Source organism: Xenopus laevis, chromosome 1S (assembly GCF_017654675.1).
Source record: "Xenopus laevis strain J_2021 chromosome 1S, Xenopus_laevis_v10.1, whole genome shotgun sequence".
Classification (NCBI taxonomy): Eukaryota; Metazoa; Chordata; class Amphibia; order Anura; family Pipidae; genus Xenopus; species Xenopus laevis.
Window position 1 is genome coordinate 41274823 of NC_054372.1, and position 24760 is coordinate 41299582.

A 24760-nucleotide genomic window follows, 5' to 3' on the forward strand; every position below is an offset into this window, starting at 1 on the left:
CTTTAAAGGGATACTGTAATGGGAAAATTTTTTTTTTTTCAAAATGAGTCAGTTAATAGTGCTGCTCCAGTAGAATTCTGCACTGAAATCCATTTCTCAAAAGAGCAAACAGATTTTTTTATATTCGATTTTGAAATCTGACATGGGGCTAGACATATTGTCAATTTCCCAGCTGCCCCAAGTCATGTGACTTGTGCTCTGATAAACTTCAATCACTCTTTACTGCTGTACTGCAAGTTAGAGTGATATCACCCCCTCCCTTTCCCCCCCCCAGCAGCCAAACAAAAGAACAATGGGAAGGTAACCAGATAACAGCTCCCTAACACAAGATAACAGCTGCCTGGTAAATCTAAGAACAACACTCAATAGTAAAAACCCATGTCCCACTGAGACACATTCAGTTACATTGAGAAGGAAAAACAGCAGCCTGCCAGAAAGCATTTCTCTCCTGAAGTGCAGACACAAGTCACATGACCAGGGGCAGCTGGGAAATTGACAAAATGTCTAGCCCCATGTCAGATTTCAAAATTGAATATAAAAAAATCTGTTTGCTCTTTTGAGAAATGGATTTCAGTGCAGAATTCTACTGGAGCAGCGCTATTAACTGATTCATTTTGAAAAAAATGTTTTTTCCCATGACAGTATCCCTTTAAGGACTCACCCTGGTGGTCTAGTGGCTCTAGTGGTCTAGCCACCACACCTCTGCGGCAGTTCTTTCATTAATTTGTACTAATCGTTTCCCAACATTGTGTGTGCATTGATTGCATTCCATAGGATCACTGATATTATTCGATATTACAATACACATTGGTTATAGTGCCAAAGCATCTATTCAGGCTGCTCTGCATTGCTTTCATTTTCAGGCTTGTGCAAAGTACAGGGCACAAAAGAACTTTGGAACTAACACCTTCCTTAAAATTACCTTAATTCCAGGGTTTCCTGTTGTGTCTACAAACACACAATTAACTTGCAGTGATGCAACGCCTACTAAGAAAAATTTGCATAACTACCTGCAGGTTATTTGGTAAAGTGGATGTTAATTTGCATATGGATACATTTTCAATTTTGAAATGTGTTTTTCTTCTTTAATGAAATTCTGCATTTTTAATACTTAACATTCATGAAAGCAATGCAGCATTTACAGGAACAAATACAAAGAAAAATTTACAGGAACAAATGCAATCTTTTTACTTTGTAATGCTCATTTAAAAATAACAGCTATTCAAAATAACAATAGCGAGTGTAAGTAATTATTCTGACAGCATAACTTAAAAGGGGGTTAAATGTGTTACTAACATTATGGGAATAAAAGAATTTGCTAATTTTCAGAAATAGCTGTAATTTCAACATGTAGAAACAATTATAAAATCTGTGAGGTATGACTTCTAAGTCTGAAAATAATGTCAAAATGATGTTCTACAATCTAACCAATAGATGTTTCAATAAAATTAGCTGCATTTTCTTTGGCTTTTCAACACTAACTGCTCTCTAGCTAATTATAGAATGATAAATTGTAGGATAAAGCTCTGCTCCTCAATTTCATATCATTGCAAGAGCTATGGATGCATTTATACTTCATATGTCCCTTTGGTCCACATCATCAGTGCTGGGTTATGAGTTGTAATATGTATAGTGCGTTTCTAGTAAGAATCAATGCTTTTAAATCAAGTAATGATGGATTTATTTTTGGACATCGATTATATCTTCACTGAAATCAAACCCTTATTTAAGCCAACAGTGATAATTGATATTGAAAGCTTATGGCTTGCCATGTCTAATCAAATAAAGGTTAATGCCTGAACGCCCCTTGGTGCAAAACTGCATGTGACACCCTCTTCATGTCTTTAAATATCTTCAGCTACATATCCATATATGTATGTATTTATGCGTCTTCTGTAATTCACCCATCATTTTTGCAGTGGCCTTTATCAGGTTCCCTAATATAAAGGTGGCCATACACGGGCAGATTTAAAGGGCGTGTAAAGTCTAAAATAGAATAATGCTAGAAATGCTGTATTTTGTATACTAAATATAAACATGAACTTACTGCACCAGAAGCCTAATCAAACAAATAATTTATGCTTTCAAAGTTGGCTACAGGGGGTCACCATCTTGTAACTTTGTTGCTCAGTGTGGTCTGGGCTTCTTAGGGATCATCATAAACAAAGCTGCTTCAGTTCTGCATGGCTGGGAAGTAAGGCGGGGGCTCCCCCTGCTGTTCATAAGTATGATTGTTTCCCTGCTCAGCAGTTAGGGACCATCTGACAATTCCTATCCACAGCAGTAAATGAAGGGAGAATTTCACTGCATGCAGTCAGGTTTCTTATAAAAATGGTACACATTTTTTATTTAAAGTATATTGGGGATAGGTTTCTTTTTCATCAAAGAAAGTAAAAATGTGATTTTATTTTTTGCCTTTACATGCCCTTTAAGTTGCTAATTTAGGTCCTTTAGACTGATTCAGCAGTTTATCTGCCAGTGTATGGGGCCCTCCAATGGGCCTCCCCAACTGATATCAGACAAAAAGTGTCTGGATATCAATTGGGCAGATTGTCCCACCCCAATCAAGAACTGCTATCACCTGTCTTTGGTGGGTGTATCAGGTAAAAGATCTGCTTGTTTGGCAACTTTGCCAACCAAGTGGATCTTATAGTGTATGGCTTTAAGTGTGTTATAAAATCATTTCTTTCTTCAACATATGGAGTGCTAACATGTGTAGGTTTTAGTGCCTTAATCACCCTTTTCTTTATAGTGTACTTTCTTTTAGATACCAAAACAGTATCATCTTTTAGCAATACAGAAACATGCATACAGTATAGTCACTATAGCTCTCACATATTCAACGATCATGTTTGTCCTGTGTACCTAATATCTGTGATGTAAGTTTATAAATTGTGAACTGAACCACACCCCCAGGTATTTCACAAAATAGTAGCCTTTTTAGGACTCCCCTGCATGTTGTAAAATACATTTAAGGACAACACCTCCACCTTAGTGTCTCTAGGTGGAGGTATTGAACTACAACACTCACAATGAATTACTACACTATAAGGTCTCTATTTGCCATATTCTTTTTCTCCAAGCTATTTTAAGCGCTGACCCTCATCAACTTACCTTTCGCTTAAGGACAATATCTTGCCAGGTACATCAGTCTTTTGGGACAATGAAAACTATAATGTGAATTGAGACTGAAAAATAAGAAAATGGGAAGAAAGTGCATTTTGTAAAGTATCTTTTGGAATTTTAAAAATGTCTGTAATTAGTCTTGAGCCTTTCGGTAATGTTTGTAAAAGCTTTTTCTTTTGCATTTGGCCCAGCATAGAACTGGTAGAAAACATTACTAATGACTACAATTGGATACATAAAAAAATAAAATCAAAACAAATTAAATAAATTTCTCAGCTGCATTAAGCACAAATATTACCTTTTTTCATTAGCAACAGCCATTTGAATTCTTTTCTAAAGTGTATGCGTTTGCATGTCAATAGGAAAGTGAACTTTCTTGTATACACTTTTTGCTGTGATAATTATACTGTACTCCTAGTGCTTTATACTCTATGGTATATGCTTCCTCCTGCTTTTTTATTATTCCAGTTGATCAGAATTTGGCTCCACTGACAGTCTCTACTGGCTTGGGAACTGATTCTCAGATGTCCTAGGCTTTGTTAGACCATAGACTAATAATTCAATCCAGAGAAAATGGCTGCTTTATGACATGCATGTTTCAAATATTCACAACTCGTGCCATTGTTAGACACATGAGAATTGTGCTTACAGGCAACTGTAGCTAAAGACGTGTCTAGCTCGGATTCTGCCACTGACTCTGTGTTAATGCTGTATGTATCATTTGAATTATCTAGTCAGCATTGCCCTTGAATAGTAATGAAAATCAGCACCCATTAGTATGCCTGTCACATAGCGGATTTGCTAACATGTTGCTACTGAATGCTTAAGTATTGAAAAGGGTACTTAACAAGTGTTCAGAATTTTTGTTGTTGTTGCTTTAAAAGTGTGCATAGGCTGCAATCTCTTAAATGTGAATATTTAATTTGGTAAAAAATAAATAGTAATACAGATACAATAAATAGATAAGGCAATGACTAGCCAATTACAATGACTTAACTTGAAGAATTGATTTTATAAGTGCAAAGAGGGATTGAGGGGAAAACATTTTCCCCAAAGTTGCCCCTACTATTCCTATCCGCAGTTAGAGAATAGTAGCATCTCCTGTTTTTTTGGATTACATTAAAACAGTTCTCAGGTTTATTCAAAATGTAATTTTTTTTTTATTTTAAAAAATAAAAATTTTTATCAAAAGGCTATTCTCTTCAAAATCCGAACTTCTCCAAATTTTTTAAATAAAAAAGTCTGACCAAACTTGAATCCACAATTTCACCTTATTTATTATTTAAATAGCATGATCAGGATTTCAAAAAAGCGAAAACCCGAATCTTACACATTTTTTTCAGGAAGGTTTTTTCCGAATCGTACGATTTTATCGGGCTTTCTCCCAAAAAGCCTGAATTTTTCGCATTTTTGTCCGAAAAGCATGAAATAGTCTGATTTTCGGGCTAATTCCAATGCAGACCACAGAAACTTCCAAATAGGATCGGGACCTCTTCCATTGACTTATATACAACCTCGGCAGGTCTGAAATGGTGGATTTTCATATTTGGACTTTTTGCAGCATCAGACTTTAATAAATTCAGAAAAATTCAAGAAAAATTTGAGTTTTGCAACAAAACCCCTGACCTGACTTAAGTAAATAACCCTCTAAATTAAAAGAATTTATTAAAAAGTTACATATTAAAGGAATTGTTCAGTGTAAAAATAAAAACCGGGTAAGTAGATAGGCTGTGCAAAATAAAAAAGGCTTCTAATATAGTTAGTTAGGCAAAAATGTAATGTATAAAGGCTGGAGTGACTGGATGTCTAACATAATAGCCAGAACATTACTTCCTGCTTTGCAGCTCTCTTGGTTTACACTGACTGGTTACCCTGTTTACCAGGCAGTAACCAATCAGACTTAAACGGGGGCCACGTTGTTCATATCTGTTGCTTTTGAATCTGAGCTGAATGCTAAGGATCAATTGCAAACTCACTGAACAGATATCTACCCCCCTTCAAGTCACTGACTAAAGGTGGCCATACATGGGCCGATAAAAGCTGCCAACAGACCGAGCCGGCAGCTTAATGGCCCTTGTATGGGGCCTTCCGACGGGCTTCCCCGATCAATATCTGGCCGAAAGTCGGCCAGATGTCGATCGGACGAGACTAAAAATCTTGTCGGATCGCGGACGCCTCTGTTCGTTGATGCAGTCCTGCGATCCGACCGCCCCTTTACCCATCGTTAGGTAGGCATATTGGGGAGAGATACGCTCGTTTGGTGACGAGCAGATCTCTCCGTGTATGGCCACCTTTACTCAGAGTTATAGAGCTGAAAACCAGGAAGTAGTGTTCTGGCTATTATGTTAGACATCCAGTCACTCCAGCCTTTATACATTACATTTTTGCCTAACTAACTATATTAGAAACATTTTTTATTTTGCACAGCCTATCTATTTGCACAGGTTTTATTTTCACACTGAACTGTTCCTTTAAAGACCCTTCTTTTCAGACACATCCAATAACCAATAATTGATTATTTGCCAATGTGCTATCCTAAAATGCTTCCTTGACTTCACCAGACGATACGTTGTTAGCTCTTGCACAAAGCTGTACTACTGAGCCAGAGGGAAACTCATACATACATTTTGTTGTTTACAAAACCCTTATTTGATCAGTATTGCTTTAAATCTTATACAATACTTGTGATTCCACAAATATTTTGGTTGATGTACTTTCACCCATAGAACTAGGCATTTCTTACTAAATATTTTAATATTTTAGTATTATTGTTTATATTTTTTAAGTACAAGCAGGTTGTCCTAAGGGCAAACATTTGTTTATGCATGTAGAGATAAGCTTTTTAAAATAAAATTAACCTTACTGACAGTCTTTTTTATTTACTCTATTTAATATTCAGAATACTCAATATGGAATTTGAAATTTGCAAGGCTCGGAAAATTAATCAAGTCAAATGTATGTACTCAGCCAACATTTTGTATAGAGCCAGAGGTTGATCTCATTCTTTTCGCAAACGGATGACACCTCCACAAAATCCTCAAGCCATCTGCCATCGGTCAGGCCTTAGTAATTTTCCAATAATTCTTAATAAAAACTATAATTCCTCTCGTCAGTTAGAAAGGAGCTCCAGACATCATGCAAAAAAACTACAGTTTTTAAAGTGAAATAATGATCACACTATTGCTACATTCAGGACAATAAAACCATACTGGTATGTATATGATGATGCTTCCTCACACAAATTGGTTTGAAATATATATATATATATATATATATATATATATATATATATATATATATATATATATATATATATAGTTTACATGAATACACTTTGATTTTTTTCACCAATGAACTCGGTGTTGCTGGTCATTTCTATTTTTCATTATATATATATATATATATATATATATAATATAGAAAGAAAGACCAGCAACACCAGGATTTTGCAAAAAAATTCAGACAGTGTTATTGCATACATATGCAATAACACTGTCTGAATTTTTTTGCAAAATCCTGGTGTTGCTGGTCTTTCTTTCTATATTATATATTTCCTTACCGTGCACCCAGGTATTGGTTCTAGACGGAGTGCTGTCCACAATTTAAACATATATATATATATATATATATATATATATATATATATATATATATATATATATATATATATATATATATATATATATATATATATATATATATATATATATATATATATATATATACTATAGTTAGGCCCATAAATCTTTGGACAGAGACACATTTTTTTTAATTTCGATTCTGTACCATAATGAGTTTTAAATGAACTCAGATGCAATTGAGGAACTAAAGCCTTTTTTTAACACAATCACTTCATTTCAGGGGCTCAAAAGTAATTGGACCATTGACTCAAAGGCTATTTCATGGGCAGGTGTGGGCAATTACTTTGTTTGTCATTATCAATGAAGCAGATAAAAGCCCTGGAGTTAATTTGAGGGGAGGTGCTTATATGTGGATGATTTTGCTGTGAACAGACAACGTGCGGTCAAAGGTAGTGATGGGCGAATTCATTCGCCAGGCGCGAATTCGCTGCAAAACGGCCACGAAAATTTGCGGCAAAAATTTGCCGGCGTCAAAAATGGGCGTCGGCGTCAAAAAACCGGGCGTCGGCATAAAAAATGAGACGCCGGCGCGTTTCGCGAATTTATGATTGCAGTGTAGGTTGTTAGCATGTACAGTTTATCAGTATGTTAAAAAGAGTCGTTACAAAAGCTGCTTTGATTCTTTATTTTCACATGGTCACTGCAGATTGTGGGGAACCTGAATTGTAATTCATCACCAAGTCACTTTCTCTGTCATTTTAATTAAATATTTCTCTACTGCATTCTTTTATATATTTCAGTTCTTATCTCTCTTATTTCATATCCATATGTGTATTTTTTGTACATTAATGGAGTCACTTGAGATATTTCTGAAACTCTCAGGATATATTCTGCTGAACTTTTCCATTAAGGATAATTTAAGATGAAAATGCTCAGGGTATTATGATACAATAAATACTCAGCACACAGGTATTGGCATTACAGTATCACACCTGCAGCTGATCCAATCTGGACCTTTTATCCAGAATGCTTGGGACCTGGGGTTTTCTGGATAAGGAATCTTTCATTATTTGGATCTCCATACCATAAGCCTACTTAAAAATAATTTAAATATGAAATAAACCCAATAGGATAGTTAGGTACAGTAAGGATGAATTGTACTCCTTAGTTAGGATCAAGGCAGTTTTTTATTATTATTAATGATGTCTATGGGAGACTGCTAATGATGGGTGAATCTGTCCCATTTTACTTCACCGAACAATTTGCGAAACAGCAAAAAAAATGTGTAAAACGCATTGAAGTCGATGGGCGTCAAAATAATATTTGACGCGTGACAATTTTGATCAGAGCAACAATTTTTATATGTGTGACTATTTTGTTCAAATTAATTAAAGTTAATGGGGGTCTGAATAATTTATGACGCACAACCATTTTTATGCGCACAAAATGATGCGGCTGAGTTTTTGCCGACAAATCTCTGAAGTTTCCTGGATGGCGAAACACTGAAATTCTCAGTGAATCCACGCCTGGTGAATTTATTCGCCCATCACTAGAGACTGCTTATCCTGTAATTCGAAACTTTATGAATAATGGGCCATAAGGATTTTTTGTTACTAATTTAATAATTCCTACTACCTTAACTTCAGTAAATACATTGTAGACATTTATAAACACACCCTTAACTGCTACTATTTATAGAACTGTGGCTGTGAGAGACGTTGATAGAGAGAATAAGGTTTGAAAAGAGAGAATTTAAGAAAGGAAATGAAAAAGCGCTACTTGCATTTGCCCATCTACAGATTTTTCTATAAGAGGAAGTAGTCAAGTTCTTACCACAATGACAGCAACAAATCTACAGTAAGTTACAGTCTTCATAAAGATCTGGTATATCTGCAATTAAAATCAGGCAATTTTAAGCATTTACTGGAGACACTATTATGTCTGAATTTGATATACAGAGCAATTGTACTAACAACCTCTTAAATTGAGTACTCACCAAAAGAAGTATTTCCACACTGTCCTTTAATTACAATGTACTGAGCACTCACTGACTTACAAAATCTGCTATTAAGTTGATTACTTTTTATATGCATAATCCTCCATTTCAGCTATTTGGAGTTTGCTGTGTAAATATTTGTCCAGAAGCAACATTTCCCCTTGAGTGCATTTAGCATAGGAAACTAAGGGGTATAGATTTTCTGCTGGTTCTATTGCATGCCTCAAAGGAGTAGGTTGAATTTTATGTGCAAAGAGATTAATAAATGCTGTATATTTCTCATTTTTCCCTCATTTTATTTGTTTTACCTTTCTCTTTTAAAATTTCTTTCTTTGAGGCTTGATCTGCCCGCTTCTTTTTTGTCTTCCTTTTTAATGTCCTTCCTTTGTTTGCCATTTGCCCCCCAGTTGTTCTCATAAATAACATTCTGTTAGCTTTCACAGACAGCTGCTACTTTATACTGCCATCCATTTGCAAGAAGGTTGAATCTATCTTCAGAACTAAAAGTGCTAAATACATATTTGGCAGATAAATGTTCTTTTAGGAATATTAAAAAATACTGTAGTACTTTAAAACTTTAAACATATAATCTATGCAATTAATGTAGTTTTTAAGTAAGTTTAATACTTTTTAAGTATTGAAATTACATTTTCTTGGTGTTTAGGCTGATACTTTAAAGTGTTAATGGAAATTATTAATCTATTAAGCTCTCTCCCTAATGCAATATCTTGATTAAAAAATCATTTATTATTAATATTTGTGTTTAATGAATGCAGTGTTTGAATGTGGGTTTAAGCAGTCCTCAGAAGTGGTAAAAATCTAGAACTATAATTATACATTGTCAAAAATGCTGATTTGACTGGTTGAAAAAGGCAACTTAAAAAGCCAAAAGTATTTAATAATAAAAAACAAAGACAAAGTAGATGGAATATAAGCTGGGTAGGCATGCTAAGAGCTCTATGATCTAGCACTAGGTTTAGGAGGAGATGGGCTTAAATAGCTCCTTTATTGGGCAATTGCCTGCAGTTGGATCACAGGTGTTGGCCAGGGAATATGGACAGGAGAAATAGTCATTAATATATACAGCCAGGCCAAACCCACAGTTTGTGATGGGAGAATTTATTCGCGAAACTGTGGTGAAAATTCCCCTGCAAAAAATTCAAATAACAAACAGCATAACAAATTGTCATAAAAAATGTCTTTTTAAATTGACTTTAATGCATTTGGACAAAATAGTCACGCTTGTAAAAATGGTCACTTTCATCAAAAAATGTTGTGTATCAAAATTATTTTGCCGCCCACTGACATTGATCTTACCGAATTTTTCACTGTTTCATGAATTTATCGGCCAAGTGAAATGGGACAGATTCGTCCATCACTACCCACAGTGCCTCCTGTGGCTCAACCCAGCGGAGCAGTGGGCAGGACTCACATTCAGGAAAAATATACTTATTTCTCTTTTCAGCTCTGCAAAATCAATATTTATAACTATTTCTGAAAAAAATAGTTATACAGCATAACTGGAATATGCACACTCTATGGCAATTAAAATAACTTTAATTTTTTTTTATTGTAATCAATCCATAAAATATATATACTTTTGCACTTCAGAGTCATTCAGTGGGGCTGAAGTTGATGGACAGTTTTCCAACACAAAGTAACTATATTCTTTAAAATAGGGTAGTGATAGTAAAGAGTTACCAATGTAGAAAATTAAACTATCTAGATTATATAAATTTATAGACCTTGTACAGTTAGATGGTTAGTTTGTAAATGCTATAGGGCTTTCCTTTGATTTTCCAGACTGGTTATAAAATCAAGCATTCCATTTCTACAACTGTCAGCTCTTCTAGCTGTTGCCAGATAATTATGATATTTTATCGAGCTATAGAACTGTTCCTGACAATATTTTTTTTCTTTAATATTATCAGTTATTTACAGATCAGAGTCACTAACTTAGTCCTGTGGAGTAGCTTGTTAAAATGCCTATAAAAGTAATAGGACCCTTGAGGACCTGTAGACAAGATCCTTAGGTTTTAAAACTGTGTATTTTGTCCATCATTTGAAATGGATACAATACATACAAAGACACAATCATGCACTCTGAACTAGGGTAGGCAAGATGTTCTAGTCATTTTAGAAATTAGTGTATACCAAGGAGTTGCATTTCTGTATTGATGCTCATACTTCTCTATGCATATTAATAAGATGATACTGCATTCCATTTACTTTGTATTTAGCCCATTATAGTGCAAACTAAATTACTTCAATGCTATATAATGGAAATTGAACATGCTTCTACAATGCATAATGTAAGACATTAGATACAAACAGACTAAATCAATCATTTTTGAGAATGCATTCTTTCTCTGTTCAAGAAAAGGTCTTCTGGGTCATCTCATTAAAAGTGTTAGTTCCATTAAAAAACTGCATTTTCCAGAATGTTCAATTCTTCATTTTCATTTTAACTGACTGGTCTCAAATACAGCACCTGCCTATCTGTCTAATCATTGTTTCTAAGATTTTGCCCATCCATCCAGCATAACATAAATTCATCAGCTGCAAAGAATTCTGCTAGCATACCACTGAAGTATCTAATCAATTAATAGCACTGGGCTGGTTTTGGCTGTACAAGCTGACTAGTAGTGATGGGCAAATTCGCCAGGCACGAATTCGCGTGAAATTTGCACGATTTGCCAAAGGGGCGTGAAAAAAAATGGACGCTGGCATCCGTTTTTGTGACGCCGACGCATTTTCGCCAAAAAAATGGATGCCGGCGTAAAAAACAAGATGCCGGCGTTATTTCATGAATTTTTCACCATTTCGCAAATTTCACATGAAATTCGCAAATTTTTCGGCTAATCGAAACGGCGCAAATTCGCTCATCACTACTGACTAGCAGTCAATAGGGTTGATGCTGGTGATGTAAAAAGTTAGGTAGAGTATGCAATAAGTCTATGGGGCAGATTTACCAAAGGGCGAAGTGGCTAATGCTAGTATCAATTCGCTAGTGTTACCACCTGCAGGGACATCGTCAATCTAGTAACAGGCGCGGGCGCCAATTCGCTAGCGGAAGAGACATGAGGAAGAGACAACATACGTTGTTACATTAATGTATTTGGGAATGTTTTGTTGGAAAATCCTATCAAGTTTGGTTAACTAATGTTTTCACTGTTGGAGAGTAATTTCATACTCTTGGACAGTTTTCATTCAAATTGCATTTGCCATGATTTGGTCTTGCTTCCGAACAATAAAGTCTGGGCATTTTGAACTGATGAGATTCCTACAAAGGTCAATATTTACAGAACGGTGGTACAGTACACATATGTAATACAATCTCCAGGTGTGATTTTCACATTAATGTTTACACCCAACATGAAAAAAACAATTGCATAGACCTTCATTTTTCAAATCACATAATATTCTTGCTTTATTCAGAAAGCTTTAAATTATGGAAAGGCCATCTTCTATAGAGTTTAAGCAAATAAATACTGTAAAAAATGGACATTTATAAGCAGTAACAAGTTAGGTGTCTGAACATTCACTGTATCTCTTTAGATTTACAGTCAATTTCAGATTTTTTGTGAAAACGTTCGAATTGCTCGATTTCTTTCGTGAAAAGTTCGAATTGTTCGATTTTATAATGAAAACATTCAATTTGATTGATTTTTTTGTGAAAACTTTCGAATTGCTCTATTTTTTCGTTAAACCATTCGAATTTCACAATTTTTTTGTGAACTTTCTGATTTCATGATTTTCATTTCATGAATTTTGTGGGAAATTTGTGGATTTTTCGGCGAAGCGGGAGAGATTCGCCCATCATTATTTGTGAGTTCAAAAACCTAAAATTATTTTCCAAATGCAATTCACTACCGTTACCACTCACAGAGACATTGCTACTTTACTAACGGGTGCAGGCGCTAATTGGCAAGAGAAAGAGACAGTCGATATCGGTCATTCGCACTTTATAGACAGCTGACAATTCGCTCTGGCGAATGGACATTACTCTGCAAATTCACTAAAGTCAGCAGTTCATACACTTACACAACTATAAAAAAGAGATTCAGAGCTTATACAAGGCTTCTACATTTATGATATTTAATATACGTCTTTGTAAGGAAGCCACAGAATTTTGTAAAGCATTCTTACTATTTGTAAAGCAATGCTGTATCTATTCAACACTTACACATGCTCACATATTTTGTTTTAAACCTTTTACAGAAATGGCATTTGTCAGGAATTACTAGAAGAAACACTTTTCTCGTCTTGCCTAGACATAACCTCCTCTATCCAGGGATGTTATGTTTATTGTATCCTCAGCACCACATATATTTTATTAACTTGAAGAAGGATTCATTTGGTTTAGCTATTGTATGTTCCTTTAGCACAATAAAAATTATGGGTAAAATAATTCAATAAATAGTAAATTATTTCAGAAGGCAGAAATAATGTAGACTTGCAAATTATTTGGAAAATTATTTTGAAAGAAGCAGGTTTATTACAATTCAAGACCTAGAAAAAATGCAAGTGGCTAAAATAAAAACAGGAAATGAACAGCTGAGTTCATGAGAATAATAATTTTCCATGTATTTTTGTTCCAATTTACATCTATAGAACCCCTCCAAAAATTTCATGCAGCATTTTTTTCTGGCATCTTTTCACGTTTTGGTGATTTTTCTTGGTTTCAAACAAACACTTGCACGAGTACTTGCCTTGTTTCGTTGTTTTTTTTTTCTCAGATTGATACAAAATGCCAACTTGATTGTTTTTAATTTAATTTTTATTTAAATAATAAAAAATAATGGTCCCAGCTTCCTCTATATGCATTTAGGCCATATTTATTCTTATTATTACTGGGCCTTTATTTAAATTCCTTAAAAATGTAATGCACACACAATACAGTGTAAAAGAATCAGTTGTGAAATGATTTATTGTATGACAGTTTTGTTTTGGAGTCTGGTTAAAAGTGATAAGCCACCTAATTAGTTAAAAAAAAATCAATCTTAATTATAAATCGATAGACTATGCATGATTGGGAAACATGGGAAGATTTATAGCAATTGTTAATGTGAATGATAGTTTTATTTTATTTGTGTAACAATTAGGTAATAGATTATAGCTGTGTAAATACGTACAGAAAATAAAGTAGAACATTAATTCTTTTTTTTTGTGGATATTTTGTTGTGCTTTAAAACAAAGCTCATTGAAAAACTGTAGCTTTGATCTGTAAAATATTTTCCCTATGAATGCTGTTATTATATTCAGTTAACAATTCTTAGTCAAGAGTGGGGGTTTTAAATAATGCTGAAAAAGCATTATTATACATGCTTTTTATACATGTAGCTACTGTGTGAAAAAGAATGAATGGCTAGAAACTCATTTACAATGCTCTTGCACTCCTGTCTGAAAATACTACAAAATCAGAACATTTTTAGTAGATTTTGAGGCACATTTGTATGAGGTCGAATTAATGTGAGTTTTTTCAAACTTGACTATACCCAAAATTCTCTGAAAAAAACCTTGAATGTCTGGAAGGCTAGTAACATGTCTAAATTGATGCCTGGACCTCTCCCTGATGTCTTATACGTGATGTAGGCAGGTTTTAGGTGGTGAATAGTCAAATTTGAGTTCTTAAAGGGCCAGATTATGATAAATCTTGAATTCGAATTAAAACTTGAATCGAGTTTGGATAATTCACAATTCGAATTTGAGAGTTTTGACCATAAAAAACGTTGAAAATTAGAATTTTCAATTTGACCCTTAATAAATCTGGTAAAATATGGAACGCATAGAGAGGGCAATTGCACTAGAGATGCGAGCCTGGACCCACTAATGTACAGAAAAAGTAGTAGCTGGGGAACGAGGGGGCTACATTGCAGGAGCCGTCTCAGGTGCCAAGAGGCAAATAATCACTTCTGTCTGTGGGGTCATTAGAGCTGTAACACACCATTAAGTTATTTTTCCCCCCAAATTAACATATTACATGAATTATGAATACAAATTAACAGGATTAAAAATCTAAGTATGCTCTTTTCCATAGTGATGGGCTAAATGCATTGAAGTCAATGGGTGTCAAAATTATTTTGACACGCTTCAATTTTTATACGCGTTGAGGACATTGAGCGTCAGAAATTGAGGTATACACTTTGTAACAAAGTCTTTTGGACAGCTGATAACTGTATACCTCACTTTCAACTGAATGAATTTTAATATTTAATGTTTAGAATATTTATGATGTATTTACGGATTATTGTGGGATATTGTGAGATGCTTTATTAATGGTTTGATGATTTAATAGTAAGGAATCTCCTAGATGACCAATGAAAGGGTGTCAATTAGTGATGATGTCCAACGATAGTTAGTGATTGGTGGTTAGTGTGTGACACTTGGCACGACCTTTTGGGGCTATATGTATTTAATCATAACTTTTGTATGGATATGTAATCTTGATAAAGGCTCTAGACACGAGCCAAAACGTTGATTACTGCAACATGTTTAAATAAACTATTTTATTTATTGAAGAAACCCCAGGAGTGCGCTACCATATTTGCTTGTGTATATATATATATATATATATATATATATATATATATATATATATATATATATATATAATATATATATATATATATATATATATATATATATATATATATATATATATATATATATATTATGACAAATGGATCCGCACTCCAAGGTTTTTTGTGAAAAAAGTGTTGTGTTTTATTCACATATGCATATCCAACGTTTCGGTCCCCATTGGGACCTTTCTCAAGGATTGATCATTAATCCTTTGATCAACGCACCCACTTTCATTGAATCCGGTAAGGGTGTGTTCACCTATATGGACATTATATATATATATATATATATATATATATATATATATATATATATATATATGTACACACATTTACAGTACCTGAATTTTTATGGTTTTTTTTTTACAGCTGCTGTTACAGGAAAGCTTAATAAACAATAACACATCTCTTGGTGATGTTGTACATTGTTTCCAACTGGAAAAACTATATTACTTTTTCTTGGAATTCTGCTGTATTGGAAATGCTTTTTAGCCCAAGAGAATTTGCATGCACAAGAATATACCTAACACACACTGTAATTAAGAAGGAGAATATGAATTTGGCCAATGTTGGCAAATAGGTCTAAACCAACATACAGAAATAAAAGTGCAGTGTAGATGGTTCTATGAATTGACAATAAAATATCGCACATCGTACTGATGCAATTTAAAAAAGAGACCTGAAAGTAGGGTATGTATTGTCCAAGGTTCTGTTCTTTTTTTCTGTAATGGATAGGATTACCAATCAAAATCATTTAGTGTAAAGTGAACCACCATGGGGATTCGATAGAGTGGTAATGAAGATATTGCTTGAGGACAGAAATTTCCCTTCTAGCAGTGTTTTAATTGGACTTTAGGTCAAACAAGTATTAAACAAAAAAAGCTTATGGTTAGATGGAAAATAAAATTTGTAAAAGAGAGAATTAAGAAAATACAGTATAGACACAGTCTTAAAGAAAAAGGAAAGCTACAGAGACAGTTTATTGCCAATAGATTAGCCACAATAGAGCAAGCTAGAATGCTATATTTATTCTGTAGAATGCTATACCATATCAGTGTAAACAACACTAGAAGCCTTATCTGTGTGTTTAGGATAGCAATTGCCATATTAGCTTGGTGTGACATCATATCCTGCCTGATTTTCTCCCTTCTCACTCATAGCTCTGAGCTCAGATTACAACAGGGAGGGGAGGGGGAGATGAGTAAACTGAGCATGCTCACGTCGAGCCCCGGAGGTTTAAGCTGGAAGAATGAAGTCTGAAGCAGAAGTCCGTGTATACACAACAGAAGGAAAGAAATTCAATGTTTCTTTTGACAGAGGACTCAGAGCAGCATTACTTTGAGGGTTTACTAGTGTATTTACATAGACCTTTATGATAAAACTCACTTAGTTTTAACCTTTCCTACTCCTTAAATTAGTGCCAATTAGTCCCGTAGGATACATCCCAATTATTGTGCTACACCTCAGGGGGTCCAACTATGGAATAAAATACATAGCAATTTGCAGCAATAATAAACTTTGTATAGATAAATACAACAGGACTATAATCAATAAACACTCCTGCAGTGGGGACATGTGACTGGATGTGGACAGATCTGGACATTATTTTTCTTCTCGCGGGGGGTGGCAGCTTTGATCCTTTATAGCCTCTGGTGGCCTACTCTGAAGTTTAGGCTTCAAAAACTAGGCTTCTACTTTTTCCATATGTACTGTGGAGCTCCCACCAACCATCAGATACTTATCCTTGCCCCCCAACCAATTGGATTGCTCCCGTGCCTGTAACCAGACTGGATGATGTCACAATAACAAGTCAAGGAAGCTACGGCACAGTAGCTGGTTTTGCCTGAAAAAAACTCAGGACTGGAGGAAGAATTCTCTGACCTCCTATAGAAACCATGTAGTTACTGTATGTTGAGTCATGTCACAAGGGTTAAATGTAACATGTCTTAGTCATAAAAAAGTAAGGCAATAAGGAGGAAATGTAATAAAATTTGCAAAGAGAACAAATTTTCAGATTTTCCACCTGAAAACCCTGAAATCTTCGGATTATTGCACGAAATCAAAAAAATCTTTGGGACTTCTCTCATTGACTTATATGAAACCTCAACAGGTCTGAGATGCTGGATTTTTGGATTCTGACTTTTTCCATCCTCGGAGTATAATAATTGCTGAAAAAATTGTGGTTTTTTTCCACTAAAAATTCGGATTTCATACTAAAAAAACACACATTTTTTGGGTTTTGCAATTCAGAGTTTAGTAAATAACCCCCTAATTTTTAACAGGTGCACCTAAACACTTGAACAGAAAAGTTTCACAGAGCCATGAAGTCTATTGCTGGAAAAGAAGAAAACCCCTCATGCATACTGTACATAAGAGCATCATTCCCTTGCGTAATAAACAATGATAAACAAAATGTATATCATCATTTAGCCTAACTGCAGATGTTAATATCCAGCATTTCTATAGCATCAAATGTAGTTAATATGCATGATACTTTCTGAAAAAATATCTGTGCCAAACAGATGGCCTTAAGTAGTCCAGTAAATATTGGCAACTAATAGAAATACGTTTAGTGTGTGTGTGTGTGTTTGTTAGATTTGAGTATTATTTATTGCCTTTTTTATTAATAGCTTAATTCAATGTAAGTGAGCTCTGTATCATATTACACTATTTTGTATATAAATGTACATTTCTGTATAACATCTTGTACGTCTTGTAATACTTGTGCTATGATATTATATTTTCTGTATAACCTTGAATGCTGTTTTATACGACATTATAGCATCATTTTAGTTACAGCTAAGGTATAATAGGACTGCCTCAAGTCAAGGCAAGTCAGGCAGTTACTTTTGGTCTAAGCTTTAGAGGGCCTCCGTACCCCAGATGTGTCTATGGGTGATTCCTTGTGATTCCTTATTGCTCTGGTACCATGTTTATTGCAACTTGAATGAGCACTTGTTGGCAGGTTCACTTGCCTTAGACCCCATATTTTTTTTGAGATATAGGTGATCTTTCTGTAATTTAGATTCCCATGTCATAATGCTAAGGCTATTATAAACAATTAAAATATAGAAAAATACCAACAGTATCGCTTTGCCATCAACATGGATTTAAGATAGCTTAGTTAACACGACAGTACAAAGTACTGTCTTATTAATAGAGGTAAAAGCAAATGAGTCAGAAATTACGAATTATTGGTCCGCTAATAAATGTATGTTTCAGGGCTGTAGTGATTGCATGCACATTAAGTACCTTCTAGCTGGTTATTCTAAATTTTCAAGTGATCTAGTAACCCTAAATAATAAGACACCAATTGCCCATAGTTCTTAGTGCAATTGTTCCCTCTTTCTTATCATAGTCAATATCAAGGCTGTGTCGATTTAAACCATCACCACTTAGGTTACAGTGTTGGAAATATTGCTCTTAGTTACAATGGAGCTAACTTTATTTGACATCACATGGCAGAACGTGTCACAGCATTCATTTTAAAAGAGAAAAAAAAAGTGTGATAATGGTCTGTTTAAATTGAGAACAACAAGACATAGTGAGCTATGAAGCCAGATATAGCTCACTCTTCCTGTACATTTTGTACTTTGTCTCCATGAGAAATTTGTCACAAGAATAATTGGAATGCATCCTAGAAGGGAAAAAAAGAAATAGATTTTCACCATTCTGGCACAGTAGGAGTCCACATGGGTGGCTGGCCTCACAGTTTGAGATAAAAGTAAATAGTGATAAAGCTGTGTTCAGTACAAAACAACAATCTATTGTACATTCTAATTACTCCAGATGCAATTTAGGCACATATTGTTATTTTTGTATCATAGTGATTATGATTTTAATGAGATAATTAAAGTTATGTTTTATTGGGTTTCTTAATTTGTACATAGATATGTCCTTTCTCTCCTCTAATGTATAATATATATAATATGCTGTGCCCATCAGAAGCAGGAGCACATATCATTGCAGCACCATTTGGAAATCTGTTTATAATGGTAGAATATTAATATATAGTTTTCCCAAAATAGGAAATTACAGTATAGTATGCGTGTTATTGAATCCTCTGTTCCTATGGGGGTTATTTATTAAAGTCTGAATGCTAGAAACTGGGGGTTATTTACTAGAAAAACTTTTAGGGGGAAAAAAATAAAATTTTCAAGATTTATTATACCCTGAGGCTGCAAAAAGTCAGAATCTGAAAATCTGCCATCTCAGACCTGCCGAGGCTGTATATAAGTCAATGGGAGAGGTCCCTATACTATTTAGAAGTTTCTGTGGTCTGCACTGGAATTAGCCCAAAAATCCAACTATTTTGGGCTCTTTGGGCAGAAATTAGTGATGGACGAATTTATTCGGCAGGCACGAATTTGTGGCAAATCTGCACAATTCACTGCCAGGGAATAAATTCGCGAAATGGACGTGAAAATTCGCCAGTGTAAAAAAAAATGGACGCCGGTGCATTTTTGCTGGCAAATGTGTGTCGGCGTCCAAAAAACGGATGCCGACATCAAAAACAAGACGCCGGTGCCGTTTCGTGAATTTTTCGCCATTTTGCGAATATCACAGGAAATTTGCAAATTGAAGCGAAAAGGCGCAAATTCGCCCATCACTAGCAAAAATACAAAAATTCCGACTTTTTCTGAAAAATTGTTTGATTTGGGAATAAAATCTGTAAAAAGTTTACAATTCAAGTTTTCGCTCTATTTTATGGAGATTAAATTGTGCTTTTTTAATAATAAATAAGGTCAAATCCTGGATTCTAGTTTGGTTGGACTTTTACTTTTATTTTAAAAAATCAATTACATTCGGATTTTGATAAATAACCCCCTTATGTTTTATATGAGATCTTAATTGCTGCTTACAAGAGCCAGTCTTTTATTCCTCCTTTGTAATGCCATACTTTACCTTGTTTCGAAACAGATTCCTTTTCTGCATCTGACAAGCCAGCAATAAATTCTGCATTTGTGTTGCTTACTGAAACTTCATACGCTTATTGCCGCAGTTAAACATTTAACTCCAAAATTAAAAAAGAGAATTCACAGGAATTCCTATGGCATCTCTTGTTAATAATGCATTATCATGTCAGGGATATGAATTAAATAAATGGAGGCACAGGCTTTATTTATGCTTACGTAAAAAACATTTCACTCCTAGGTTGCAGTTTATATTATTATTCAAAGTAACAGCACTGTATATTGCAAATGTTGATTGTAATATTTATTAATAAAAAGGACACTTTACACAGCCTCATCCTGTTATTTATCCATCATTTTGTTTATTAGTCTGTTTCTATATATTATTGATGAGCAGGCTATTCAACTTTACAGCTTAAAGGGGATGTTCACCTATTTACAAATGTATCTATACCTTCCTAATAAGAGTAGAAGGCCTTTTACACCATTTGATCCCTTCCTAATAAGAGTAGAAGGCTTTTTACACCATTTGATCAATTTGTCTCCTCTAAAACAGATGGCAAAAGGCATCTTTAAATGCTATAACCGAACTACATCAAAAAACATTAGTGAATTCCCTTTTTGAAAAAAAGAAACAAGTGCTAAATAAATGTTTTCAGGAATGAAGGATCGGCTTAATGTCATAGTGTACAGAGACTTTGAAACGGTATATTCAAACCCATTACAAGTATTTATTTTTCAAATTGGGAGTGCATTTTTTATTAGTGTCTGTTTTAGGTACATAAAATATTTTATGAAAACTTGTGAAGGTGCTTTCTTCTCATATTAAGATTCTTTCTTTTTTCAGGTGACAGATGCAAAGCAACAGAATACAGCAAGATGAAGAATACATTACTGGATATACAGAACCAGAAATATGTGAGAAAAGAAAATGACTGGAACAGTGAAGATAAAATGGGACTAAAAAAATTGTTGGTGGACCAGATGTTTAAATACTTTGATGGTGATAACAATGGACTTGTGGATAGTAATGAATTATCGCAGGTAAATTATTTGTAACGTGAATTAACAAATTGCATTGCTGTAGTGTTAAGACTCATGTTGAAGTTATGCTTATCGAGATCTTGAATGACAGGCCATTTATGTTCATGTCACTAAGGGGCACATTTACAAAGCTCGAGTGAAGGATTCGAATAAAAAAAAACTTCGAATTTCGAAGTGTTTTTTTGGCTACTTCGACCATCGAATGGGCTAGTTCGACCTTCGACTACGACTTCGAATCGAACTATTCGAACTAAAAATCGTTCGACTATTCGATCGTTCAATAATCGAAGTACTGTTTCTTTAAGAAAAACTTCGACCCCCTAGTTCGGCAGCTAAAAGCTACCAAACTCAATGTTAGCCTATGGGGAAGGTCCGCATAGGCTTGCCTATGTTTTTTGGATCGAAGGATATTCGTTCGATCGATGAATTAAAATCCTTCGAATCGTTCGATTCGAAGGATTTAATCGTTCGATCGAACGAATAATCGTTCGATCGTTCGATCGAAGTATTAGCGCTAAATGGTTCGACTTCGATATTCGAAGTCGAACGATTTTAGTTCCTGGTCGAATATCGAGGGTTAATTAACCCTCGATATTCGACCCTTAGTAAATGTGCCCCTAAGTAATGAATTCTCTTTTCTTCTGCATATGTGGATGGGCAGACTCCTGCTGGGAAAGTCTAACTATTAGGGACACTGTAAGCTATTCTTTGCTCTTTGCAAGTGCAGAGTGGTCCACCTAGATAACACCAAGCTATAGACATCAGTTACAACAAAGCCCTTGTGGCAGCATGTGGCAGTAGCGTTTGAATGACAATTTACTTGTAATTATTAAAATGCCAGAGGGGTAATGAGTGCAGCATGACAACTCATGTTTACTAGGCTGATATTTTATATATATATGGATGATCTGGGAATGTGGGTTAGATTCATTATATTTAGAATAGGAGTTACCAATATTGGCTATAGATGTTCCTGTACCAGGCGAATTTGCGCGATTCGCCGCCAGCGAATAAATTCGCGAAACGCCCGCGAAAATTTGCGCCAGAAATTCGCCGGCGTCAAAATGGTTTTTCCGAAAAAAAAGCCGTTTCATGAATTTTTCGCAATTTTGCGAATTTTGCGCGAAATTCGCTAATTTTTTGGGGGAAGCTAAACGGCGCAAATTCGCCCATCACTAGATTTTTAGCAACTTCGGATTGTAATAAATCTAATAAAAAAAAAAGTTTTTTTTCCTTCTGAAATAGGCCCCTTAGTCTACTTAAAAATAATTTAAACATTAAAAAAAATGTTAGTTAGGGTTAAGAACAATTTACTGTCTTATTATTACTAAACCATAGAAAATCATTTTTTAAATCTAAAATAACTAATCGTATACCTGTACATTGTTTTTAAAGTTATTATTGCAATTGTATTATAAATACACTACTGGTGCATGTATTATTTTTGACACTCAGCCTAATGGACATAGCCACTATTTTATCAGCACTTGTCATTTTGTTTGAAGCAGTGAAAATAAGCAAGAATACAATTTATTATGATTTACAGATTTCTCTTTTCACATATTTACAGATTTGGAGTAACATAGAAAACATTTCATATTTTACACACAGACTTGCATTGCATTCAAATGACAAACACATTGGCATATTGGAAAAATTGAAAAAGCATTGATAAATATGCCTTCTTTGACCGAGTGATGAACAAAAAAATTTTCTCAGAGTTTTGCCGCAAATATACGCCCATAGACTCCAAAGGGTGAAAAATATAGTTGTGCAACAAAAAAAATTTGACGCCCATAGATTCAATGCATTTTGGCGAATTTTCACCCTTTCACAAATTTTTGGCAAAGCAAATTGTGTCAGATTTGCCCATCACTACTGTCAAGCTATCTAAAAAATATACATTTACATACTCATGAAACGGCGAAAATTTCTAGTCTATGGGCGTAAAATTTTTATTGCCATGCAACAATTTTTTTTATATACACACATACATATATACGTTTGCAGAAGTGATTTTATTTCCATAAAATTGTTTCTCTGTAATAGTAATAAGGTTTATTCAGATTTTAGCTACACTGTGTTTCCCTACACATTAATGAAAGTTCTTCCTAGGTGTCCGTTACCCCTTCAGGGCTTCCAAGAAATTATTCTTTCCTTGGGAAGTAAGAGTTGATGGCAACAGTTAAGGGATTTATTCTTAGTGGAGTGTGAGATGATTATCATATTTTGCATTATCGTCTTCTCGCCAGCAGCTCAGCCAAAGCAGTTCATGCTTCAGTATTTGCACAGTTAGTTTGTCATTACTGCTTGCTGGGGTTGGTATTGTGCACATGCTTCAGTTTAGCTCGCTCAGAATATGAAACCCAGAAATAGTGTATTATTACTGTAAAATGATTTTGTCTTAATATAAGCTAAATCAGCTAGTATAGTAGAGCATAGATTACATGAGACCCTCTTAGTGGAAGAAAACAAGTAAGATTGTTGGACTACTCCTTTATTCTACCAAAAATGTAAAATAATATTACAAAATCACCCAATGAATTATTCGATTGAAAGGCCACAGGATTGCATTACTCACAACACATGAGGTAGTTAAATAAATGCAGGTATAGTCATAGGTCTTAATAGTCACAACACAAATGGCACCACAGTAGGAATAGCTTTGAGGTTGAAAGTTTCACCTCCTAGGTTGTCAATACCTCATGTGGTCTGGATCCTTTACAGTAGATGTGTAACAAGGATAGAGAGTGCTATAAAAGCCATTCACATGTTCCCTGACTTCTCTAAAGAGGTTGTCCTTTTAAGGCCTAACACTTCTGAGGTCTTGTTGACTCCGGGCTCAATGGAACTTCCATCCAGGGCAGCTGGAGGAAGGACCACCCCTTGCCAAGCACTATGTTACAGTGAGGCAGGAAATGTTCATGAACCTAAGGGCGAATAAATTGGATATGTAAAAGAAAGTAGCAATGGTTACATGGGCTTTTGCCTAGCAACAAGAAAATTAAGCACTGTAGGGAATTGAAGCCATCTGAGCCATTGATCCTATAGGTCCCTAAATTACCAATAAGGAAGGATTAAAGAGATAAAGGAACATATACTGTAATTTAAAGGGTGAAAGCAGATATTTGGTGTATTCTACCGAAAAATTAAAATTGACCATAACATCAGCAATTTACTATAAGTTAAAAAAGGACAAGTTTTGGAACTTTATCTTTGCATTTTGCCAGTACAAATGCCAAAATACAAAAGAATTTCTGCAAAGACAAATTTCTATAGATTCAGTCTGCTGACCTGCCATTATAAAGATAGAGCATCCAATTTTTGCATCTCATTATTTAGATTTTGTTATGTCTCATTATTGGCGTCATTATTTACCTTCTCCATTTTCCATGCTAATTTCCCACATACATAATTTATTCATAGAGAAAATTCTATAAGTAATATATTCCCTATTACAATTGTATTAGGAAAATACACTGGTGAATATTTGCGGAGAATTTATGCCAGGAAAAT

At 34.6% G+C, this 24760-nt stretch overlaps 1 protein-coding gene across 2 annotated transcripts in view; it reads left to right on the top strand.

Moving 5' to 3' along the window:
- Window positions 1-24760, top strand: part of fstl5.S (follistatin like 5 S homeolog) — a 251175-nt gene that overhangs the window by 125771 nt on the left and 100644 nt on the right. For both annotated transcript variants that reach the window (XM_041579533.1, XM_041579534.1), the window contains exon 5: window positions 21048-21244. In XM_041579533.1, coding sequence (XP_041435467.1) covers window positions 21048-21244 — 197 coding nt within the window. The remainder of the gene's footprint in view (window positions 1-21047; window positions 21245-24760) is intronic.